Below are 10,522 nucleotides of genomic sequence, written 5' to 3'. Positions count from 1 at the left end.
GAACAGAACTGACCCTAAACCGACCTGCTCCTAAACAGAACTGACCCTGAACAGAACTGACTCTGAACAGAACTGACCCTAAACCGAACTGACCCTGAACAGAACTGACTCTAAACAGAACTGACTCTAAACAGAACTGACTCTAAACAGAACTGACCCTGAACAGAACTGACTCTGAACAGAACTGACTCTAAACAGAACTGACTCTGAACAGAACTGACCCTGAACAGAACTGACTCTAAACAGAACTGACCCTGAACAGAACTGACTCTAAACAGAACTGACTCTAAACAGAACTGACCCTGAACAGAACTGACTCTAAACAGAACTGACCCTGAACAGAACTGACTCTGAACAGAACTGCTCCGACCTAGTTTGGAAAAAGTCGCACGCTCATCAAAAGTGAAGTAGCGTCGCTAACTCACAGTCATGTAGCATCAAACTGCCTCCTCCGGATGTGTTTTCTAATGTGAAATTCTTTCTTCTTCTTCCTGATCTATTGAGAAAAATCTACTGAACAAACCTGCAAAGCATGAGCTCGTTTTCGGCTGTGGTTTATTCACAGTCTTTGGTGTTGTTTATAGCCAAGGCTAACATTAACTAGCAAAGCTAAGTAGCCATCTGCAGAACCTGCAGCCCTAAGCTAGGCTTAAGCTCGAAGTAATCGATTACGATTATAAATTTTAAAAAAAGCTTCTGTTACAGTCGTACCATATTTCCGAAATACGCAGACAAATAAAACGCATCTGCTAATGCCTGACGGTGAAGCTCAAACTTGATATTTGCTTGTCTACAACCTACTCAGAAAGATGCCTTCTAAAAAATGGCAGCTTGCACTTTCACCTCGACATGTGCGTCGCACAGTAGTGACGCAAACAAAACCAGGCATCATCTTCCTCTTCATCCAGGGATGAAGATATAAAAAACAAATCCCAGCCTTGCATTGAAGGCTATTTAATGCTGGCCTTCAATACTGCCTCAGCAACACTTGTCAAGAAATGATCTCTCATCTAGTTTTATATTTAGCCCTAATCAAGAATGTTGGACACAAATAGGCTAGTGGAGTATTTTCAATAACATCTCTATCACATGTTGGAAAACACATTAACCTAATTTTAGTGTGATGTTAACTCACTTGTGTTTTTTGAAACATATTCCTTATGGAAAAAGTCCAAATAAATAGAGGAAAGCATTTTGTTGTAAGTCCTCCTAATGTAAATATGATTCCACCCATTGTTTATTCAAGACATATTTACAATTGCCACTTTTACCTCATGAGAAATTATTTTTTTAGTTTATTTAAATCTATTTGATGATTAAATGAAAAATAACATTGATGAAGAGATATATCTTGATGGTGAGTCAAACAAAGCGTGTAATAGGCCTATCGGAAACACATTCATACAGATGCTTGATTAAAAATGTTAAGATAAAACTTTTTTTTGTTCATCCTCTTTTAAATTAATCCGTCAATCAGTCATTTAACCCTTATTAAAAACTCAAAGAATCATTGATGGATACAGAACAAATGACACAAACATACTAATACAAAGGGTGGCAACAACACCGTTTAAAACAGTTACATGTAAAGGCAAAAAAAATCTGTTTTAAAATGACCCAAAGGTACAAATGTATGAATCAGTGAATCAATCAATCAATCTTTATTTGTACAGCACCAATTCATTACACGTTATCTCAATACACAAAAAGAGCAGGTATATGCACTTTTTGTTATATTATTTACAGAGACCCAGCTAAAACAACTACGCTTGGCAACATTTAACAAGTACTCTGGCAAGGAAAGACTTCTTTTTCACAGGCACACATTGAACATTCATCTGCTGTGACTGTGCTTACAGATTGACAGTTGAAGGCGGGATACTTGTGTCCGTAACACCTGATGCACAGATGCCAAATAGTGTCGCAAAGTCGTTATCATGTTATCAATGTTATCTCAAGACACTTTACAAAAGAGCAGGTAAAAGACCTTAGTTATTATTTTATGGGGGCAGCAGTAGTTCAGTCTGTAGGGACTTAGGTTGGAAACACTGCGGTCAAGCCAGCCGCTCCTCGCTTTTACATGGTGAAGTGAGCCGCCCCTAAATTTGAAGTGCCCACGTATTCTGATCTTTATGGTAAATGCTCCGGACTCCAGAGCGAGCAGAGAGAGAGAGAGAGCGATGAAGTGAAGTGCTAAATGCCTAGGTCTTACCATAAAACTGACTATGAGATATACGTGTATGAAACGGGAGCAAACAAAATACTGTTCAGGGAATAGCTCCGGAGGTCGGTGAAATTAGTTTGAGAATAATACTGCGAGTCTGCGATAACTTCCGTTTTTCAAAATAAGGTGTTTTCCTTGGAAAAAAATATAAAAATATATGTTCTTCCATAAGTAGACAATGATTCTGATATGGGTGGACTTAGTACTTCCTAGACTACGTGCACATCCACAAAATCAATGGATTTCACAAAAAGTACACAGTAAAAGTACTTCATAGTACCTGTGCATGTAGTTTAGGACGTACTAAGTCCAACCATATCAGAATCATTTTCTACTTATGGAAGAATTAATTTTTACAAGACATCAAAGTCAGAAAAAAGACTCATTATAGTGATTTATAAAGGACTTTGTCAATGGATTTCTCAAAAAGTACACAGTAAAAGTACTTCATATTACTTGTGCACGTAGTTTAGGAAGTACTACGTCCAACTATATCAGAATCATTTTCTACTTATGGAAGATTTTTTTTTGTCTGGAAAAGGAGATTAATAACGGGTCAAAATCGCTCTCTCTGTCTGTTGCTCCTGCTCGCTCTGCAGTCCGGAGCATTTACCATAAAGATCAGAATACGTGGGTACTCAAAATTTAGGGGCGGCTCACTTCACCATGTAAACTCGAGGAGCGGCTGGCTTGACAGCAGTGTTGGAAAACGGAGGGTCGCCGAATCATGTCCCGATGCTGACCATAATATGGAAGTTGGTCTGGTAGCTGGAGAGGTGCCAGAGTACTTCCTGAGTAGCGCCTATGTACCCCCTTTGGTAGATGAAAATAGTTTAAATCCCCCACCCCATAAAAACATATACAATATACACTAATCACACCGTGAGTCATGCTCTTTGCTTAGAAATTCCTTTAAAAATTAGACTGATGACTGTTATTGGATTTTCTGTTTGTCTCTCATCGGAGTAAAGGGCTAACAAAATTAATAAAAATTAAAACAATAGTAAAACCAAAGAAAATTATAGACATGTAGGCATATCAAATGTAATCTGTAAATCTTAAGATAAACCTGTTTTAGTTTTTTGGGTATCAACACAGCAGGGAATAGGAATATAAAATCAAAATACAGCTTGAGAAATATTTTTTTTAGACTACACATCTGTATTTAAAACAGCATTTTCGCGAAACCGCAAAGAGTTAGTCAGTAACATAATATCTGAGAAGCATATTGCTATGCATTGCAAACATTTAATATGTTTAGAGACCAAAACAAGATTTATTTTTTCAAAGTATACACTGAAACCCAATAGTGGTAAAAGCACAAGTGTGAATCATAAAGCTGACAATGACTGCATTACAATATAATGCTAAATCATCTGCCTGATCTGCATGTTTGAATATGAATCATTGAAATGTATAAAGTAATATGTCTTCTGTTGAAAAAAGTATTAGTATGTTATGCTCAGAGCTTTGTGTTTGTACAGGCATGAAGATTTACATGTCCATTTGCCTCCATAATTCTGCGGTTGACAAAATGCACAATATTGCTGTCAAAACATTGGGTTTGGGACCTGGATGTTGGTAACTATCAGGCAAATTGTATGTTGCTTGAACAGGTGGGTTTAACGAAATGAGCCTCAAATATCAACCAAAATGCAAATTCAGCCACACCTGTAGAAGTCTTTCTCATGACAGACATTTTAACAAAGAAGTTACTTGTAACTTGTCTGTTAACAGACAAAGAGTAAGGTATTTTACCTGCTTCTTGTAAAGTGTCTCGAGATAACACTTGTTATGAGTTGACGCTATACAAATAAAAATTGATTGATTGAATCAATTGTAAAACAGCGACCATACAATTTCAAACTGGTTCACTTCAGTTCAGTTCAGTTCAGACCTTTATTGTCCCTGGAAGGTACATTTGATTTACAGCAGTGGACATAAAAACACAACAGATAAAAATACATAGGACAGTGCAACACAACCTGATGGAACTGGTAGTTGATAAGTTTATATCTGTTGCTCTTGGCCCCGGGGAAGCCTGTACCTCCGACCAGAGGGGAGAAGAACAGATTCCTCCAACAGATGATGGTCAGAGCAGGACAAGATCGACTTTGCTTTCCTCACAATTTGTCTGTTCCTGATATCTGTTAAGGAAAGCTGCTGAGTGCCAATTATTTTACTGGCTTTGTCAACAATACTGGAAAGATGATTCTTGATGTGCACTGAAAGGTTACCATACCATGAGATAAAACAAAAGGTTAAAATGTACTCAATAAAAGATCAGTAGGATGCAGGCTTTTATATATATATATATTAATTAAGTCTATCTGTTATTTCCCACCTTAAAAAAATGTCTTCTGTGGAAAAAGCTAACTGGCCAAGAAGTATTTGGTCAAGTCTGATTTTACCACCGAATACTCTACTTGTACATTACATAACCAAGTGTAAGTGGAAAACAAAGCGTTTAGCTCAAGCTGTAAACTGTTTTATGTGTCATCTCATGTGCATTCAAGTTCAGGTGAATGCTGATTACAGTTTTACATGAATGCATACACACTTCAATTAAAAATGGTGTTTTGCAAAACACTTAGTGTAGTCTTCTGCGAAAAGTATGACGCTGAAGATGTGGGTATTATTGTGGAAATCTTGGCTGGCATTTTGTTTCTTAGAGTTTCGAGTTTCATGCAAGAAAAACTCAAGGCTCAGAACTCAAAAACTGCAATAGGGAAAATTCAGAATACAAAAGTTTGTGTAATTAACCTCATTCTTATAGATGCATTGACTGCAGGTAGTTCTGAAAGTAGCACTCAGAATAAAAACACATATGATACATGTAAAAGCCTATTAAGAATCTATTAATAAATATCATGATCATGGGCACCGGTAGCCTAATGGGTATGGTGCGTGCCCCATGTACACAGCTGTGGTCCTTCAAGCGGGCGGCCCAGGTTTGAATCTTTCCCGCATGAGGCTCACTCTCTGATTCTATCCACTGTCCTATCTATAAAGGCACAAAAACCCCAAAATAAAGCTTTCATCAATGATTAACACATTATGTAACATGACATAATTAATCAGTCTATTTCTATTTTGTTTTAATATTTGAAATCTGTTGTCCGTAATAAACAGAAAAAAGGTTCATTAAAATGAGTAATAACCATGATGTGCTAAAGTAAAGGTGCAACATAAAGTGAAAATGAATTTCAATGTATTTTATTCAATAGGGACGATGCAGTTTAATGTAGATTCAACACAAAGCATGAAACTGATGTGCTGAACAAAGAGTATAGGCATTGCTTTAACAGAGTATAAAATAAACAACATCAACGTCATAAAACCACATAAAATATGAGGATAAACTAAAATTTATATAAAACCATATGTCAATAAAAAACTAAACTAAACTAAAAACCAATGTTCAATTAAAGAAATAATGATTAAAGATGGGTACAGCTCAGGTTTGCTTTAAGCCAGCATTTACTCTTTTTGTAAAATGTCTTGAATCTGGAATTAATTTTCTTTCAGGTGTTGAGCCTTTTGATGGAGAAAGCTGATTGTCCAAATGTAGATATACAAATTTGTATGTGACCGTTTCAGTCACATGAAATACCCATAGACTGGAAATATTATAGATACGAAAAAGATACCTCAAAATTTTACTCAAAGCTAAACTAAGCATAAAATTAATAGAAAAACACAAATACAATCTCAACAAAGGAACAACACTGTGGCCTCAGGGGCCTTATCTTTGAAACTGTATACATATCAGCACTACGTTTTAACAATGAATTTATTACACTGTTTTGCTAGGTGTATTCAACCACTGTATGGCTAAAAATCTGCACTGATTAACTTTGTGTTTGTCATGTTACCGTTTTATGTCACGGTCTCCTTTTTCATGGTTTATAACATTTATGCAATTTATTTAATTGGATGGAAAGTCCACAGTCACACACACAAAACAAACATGCAAATATACTTCACTCAACCAACACTCCCCGGAAAGATGCAAAAGTGGTCCTCTCACCCCCCCCCCCCCCCCCCCCCCCATCCATCCATCCATCCATCCATCCGCCCTTTTAAAAACAGGCCCTGATCCGTTTTGCAAACCAAACTCAGCTTTACACAGCAGCTGTGGACACGTGGAGGTAAAGTGAGGACATGTTTGGGGCTGTGTTTCTCTCTTTGAGTTGGCTGATGCTGCAGTTATCTGACGGGGAACTGGATTACATATCCAAAGGAAAGGGCATGCAACTGCAAGGGGACTTCTCTATCGCTGGACTCTTTCCTCTCCACGACACAAAGGGACCGACTGATGGTCTGCCTGCTTTGGGTCAATGTAATGGGTGAGGAAGGAAAAGTAAACATCCAACTACAATACAACCAATATAAATACTGTTTTGTGTTTGATCAGCCACAGTTTTTACTTGATATTAATTAATTAATTGACTTGCCTTTTCTAGAGGTACCCAAAACAAACACGGATTTCACCTGTTGCAGGCCATGAGATTTGCGGTGGAAGAAATCAACAACAGCAGCACGGCACAGCCTCTTTTACCAGGAGTGAAGCTGGGTTACCAGATTTACGACATCTGCTCTGTATCAGCGGGTCTCCTGGCCACACTGGATTTGTTGGAGCAGCACTATAACAGTACCTCCTCATCTGGGCAAGAAAAAGGCAATGACTCAATGTACAACAGCAGTCAAAGGCCAGTGGCTGTGGTTGGGCCGGACAGTAGCAGCAAATCGTTCACCCCCGCTGCTGTACTAGGAGCTTATCTTATACCACAAGTACGTTTTTATCATTGCCTTAAAGTTATAAAATATTCCACATGACATGATAGGCATACATAAAAGACAAAATGACTCCTTAAATGCTCTTGTTCTATTTTAGATATCTTATGAAGCATCAAATGAAATGCTGAGCAACAAGTTCCTCTACCCAGCCTTTCTTCGCACCATTCCTAGTGACAAGAACCAGGTGGCAGCTATGATCCAGCTTCTAGTTAAATTCAATTGGACGTGGGTCGCTCTCTTAGGCAGCGACAACGCCTATGGCCTGGAAGGAATGCAGAGCTTGTCCGAGCAAGCGCCACTCCACGGCATCTGCATCGCCTACCAAGGAGTCATCCCCACGTTCAGCGCTGACACAATCCAGAACATGAGGAACATAGTGACCGGCTTACTGACAACCAAAGTCAACACCATCGTGGTCTTCTCCAGCAAGTCTAAACTAAAAGGCTTAATTCCCTACATCGTCGAGCGGAATGTGACAGATAAGGTTTGGATTGGCACAGAGGACTGGTCAACATCTTCACAAATATCAGGAATACCCGGGATTCACACCATTGGCACTGTTCTTGGTATATCAGTCATATATTCAGCCATATCTGGTTTTGAGGCGTTTGAGAGAAAGGTAGCTGAAGCTTCAATGCTACAAAGTGACACAGAGGAAGTCAATGTTACAATGAGCTCAGGCAACGAGTGTCTTCAAAGCACAGACCTGTACAGCCTAGCCAGGAACAAGTTTCCTCTGGACAGGTATGACATTACCTCCTCCTTCAATGTGTACAAGGCAGTGTATGCTGTGGCTCATGCTCTGCACAAAGCACTTGGTTGTGATTCGGGAGCATGCCAAATGAGGAGAGTTGATCCATGGGAGGTGAGCAGATGTAAACTTGTTTTTTTATTTTTAGAGTTTTTTTGTTCTTCAATGTAAAATCTCTCAAAACCACTGTTTTGTTCCGCACTGATGTTTCCTTTTTCCTCATCACCTCAGCTCCTCTGGTGGCTCAAACAGGTGCGATTCTCTCTGGACAACACTTCTGTTTACTTCGACATCAATGGTGACCCACCGACAGGATATGACATCATTTTGTGGGTTTGGAGGGGGGCAGAATGGTCTGTCAGAAAGGTGGGCTCCTTCAGCCCGGATCCAATTTTGCTCACAGTTGACGGTGATGAAATTGAATGGCATAACATGGCCAATTCTAGAGAGGTAAGACCTGTTGGACTTTTCTGCAAACCACAAAAACTCTACTTTTTTTCGACATGTTATAAAGTGCAAATATGAAGCAGTTATAAGAGAGAAAAAGGTCTTATTGGATAAATAAAGTTGTGAAAGCAATGATTTCAGTGAATCCTGAAAAAGAAATCCCCAGCATAAAATACACTGTTCATATCATTCTCTTGTATTTTGAAATAAAACTAATAGAAAATTACACATCATGTTCAGAAATGCAACAGGAAATGTTGTTTATAATGTTATAATCTTAAAGTTTTAGTGATATCTAACTTATTTATGGAACAAAATTAGACATTACAGATTCACTCTCTGACCCCATTGGATAATTATAAAAGTATAAGTATGGACCTTTTTAGTAATTTCTGTATTTGCCTGTATGATCTCGTGTATCAAGGTGCCGCTGTCTATCTGTTCTCCACCTTGCCCGCAAGGCCATAAGAAACTGCAGACAGGACAACACACATGCTGCTTCGACTGCCAGGCCTGCCCGGCTGCCACTTTCCTCAATATAAGTGGTAACATAAAGACACAGAAAAAACACAAGGAAACATTCAAACACTGAGAGTATAAAATAAAAGATAGACATATTGTGTTTTTAAAATGGAATATTTCTCCATGTGAGACAAAATGAAAGATATCAACAAGAATATAAATCCTAAGTGCATCAAAGATGAGCAGAAAGATGTCCCACTCAAACAAACCAAGTGTCAATAGTAATTTAATGTCCTTTAAATTTCTGTTCTTTTTAATTTTCTATTACTGGAGCTACTGAAATTCTAGATGAGCAAAATGATCAATCTCCTCTACTGCACAATTGTCTAGTTGTTGTATGTAATGTTGACCAGTAGGTGGCGCTGAGTACTTATCTTTTAATCCTGAAGCATGCTCCAAAAGGATGCAAACCGCTGTTTGAAAAGTGTTGAAGTGCTTCACAACATGTAGTGTCTTTCCTGTTTGATTCTCAGTTTTAAAGATTAACCCAAATCTATTAAGCAAGAAAGCCGTTCCAGTTTTAAATTCTTAGTTTTCAATATATGCTGTTTTTTATTTTCTTAGACCCCACCAACTGCCAAGAGTGTCTGTGGCAACAGTGGTCTCTCCCGCAAAGTGAGCAATGTCTGAACAGGACAGTCCTGCTGCTCGCCTGGGACAATCCCCTCTCCATCGCACTCCTCTTCTTTCTGGCCTCCTGCCTTCTGATGACCTCCAGCTCTGCAATAATCCTTCTGCTCAACCTGAACACTCCAGTGGCCAAGTCTGCCGGAGGTCGCACCTGCCTCCTGATGCTGGCAGCTCTGACCGCTGCTGCCATGAGCTCTTTGTGTCACTTTGGCCCGCCGTCTCCTTTGGCCTGCATCCTCAAGCAGCCGCTATTCAACGTCAGCTTCACTGTGTGCCTGGCCGCCATCACTGTGCGCTCCCTCCAGGTCGTCTGCATTTTCAAATTTGCATCCAGGTTGCCACCAGCCTACGACAAGTGGGCCAAAAAACATGGGCCAGAGTTCACCATATTCCTGGTGTCCATCACTGTCTTGTTCATTTCAGTTCTCCGGGTGTCTATAAACCCACCTGTGCCTGACCAGGACCTTGACTTCTACGAGGACAGCATCGTGTTAGAGTGCAGTAACACCCTCTCACCTGGCGCAGGCCTTGAGCTTGCTTACGTTTCTCTGCTCAGCACCCTCTGCTTCTTTTTCAGCTACATGGGCAAAGACCTGCCAGCTAACTACAACGAGGCAAAGTGTGTCACCTTCTGCCTCATGGTGTACATGATCTCCTGGATGAGCTTCTTCACTGTCTACCTCATCAGCAGAGGCCCTTTCACCATGGCTGCACAGGTGTTTGCAGTACTCTTCAGTGTCCTGGCCTTCTTTGGGGGCTACTTCCTGCCGAAAATTTATATTATTGTCCTAAAGCCACAGATGAACACAACTGCCCATTTCCAGAACTGTATTCAAATGTACACTATGAGTAAACAATGAAGCCTCTACATATCCAGTTGACAAAAAGCAATGATAAAGGCCTGCAAGTTGAAATAATGGGAGCAAAACTGATTGAGTTTGAATTTAATATATATGTAGAAGCTAAGTGAAAAGTCGGATAAGTTCTATACAGTTGTATTAGTATTAGATTAGTCTAAGTAGAGAGATCAGTGGAGCTGCACTAGTCCGGATCATTAGAATGTCCAGAATCCTGAAAAGTCCTTACATAAAATAAATAAATTCAGTGAAATTATTAGAATCAATTAAATATGAAGCAGAACAAGAATG

The 10,522-nt window shown here is 39.3% G+C and overlaps 1 protein-coding gene across 1 annotated transcript; it reads left to right on the top strand.

Annotated features, from left to right (window-relative positions):
* Nucleotides 1-6,388: 6,388 nt before the first annotated feature.
* LOC132990345 (taste receptor type 1 member 1) lies at nucleotides 6,389-10,411 on the top strand. The gene is made up of 6 exons (XM_061058560.1): nucleotides 6,389-6,573; nucleotides 6,691-7,018; nucleotides 7,122-7,889; nucleotides 8,007-8,225; nucleotides 8,647-8,767; nucleotides 9,309-10,411. The coding sequence occupies exons 1-6, from the start codon at nucleotides 6,389-6,391 to the stop codon at nucleotides 10,232-10,234; spliced, it is 2,547 nt and encodes an 848-aa protein (XP_060914543.1). The 3' UTR covers nucleotides 10,235-10,411.
* The last annotated feature ends 111 nt before the right edge of the window (nucleotides 10,412-10,522 follow it).

This window comes from Labrus mixtus, chromosome 15 (genome assembly GCF_963584025.1).
Source record: "Labrus mixtus chromosome 15, fLabMix1.1, whole genome shotgun sequence".
Classification (NCBI taxonomy): Eukaryota; Metazoa; Chordata; class Actinopteri; order Labriformes; family Labridae; genus Labrus; species Labrus mixtus.
Note: the sequence above shows the minus strand (reverse complement) of the source record. Positions and strands in the feature narration are given on the sequence as shown.

What these genes read in the sequence shown, in the direction of transcription:
- LOC132990345 (XM_061058560.1), top strand. Translation starts at nt 6,389, where the DNA reads ATGTTTGGGGCTGTGTTTCTCTCTTTGAGTTGGCTGATGCTGCAGTTA. An exon ending in GCTTTGGGTCAATGTAATGG is followed by an intron (nt 6,574 to 6,690) that starts GTGAGGAAGGAA and finishes TGCCTTTTCTAG; the next exon opens with AGGTACCCAAAACAAACACG. An exon ending in CACTTTCCTCAATATAAGTG is followed by an intron (nt 8,768 to 9,308) that starts GTAACATAAAGA and finishes TTATTTTCTTAG; the next exon opens with ACCCCACCAACTGCCAAGAG.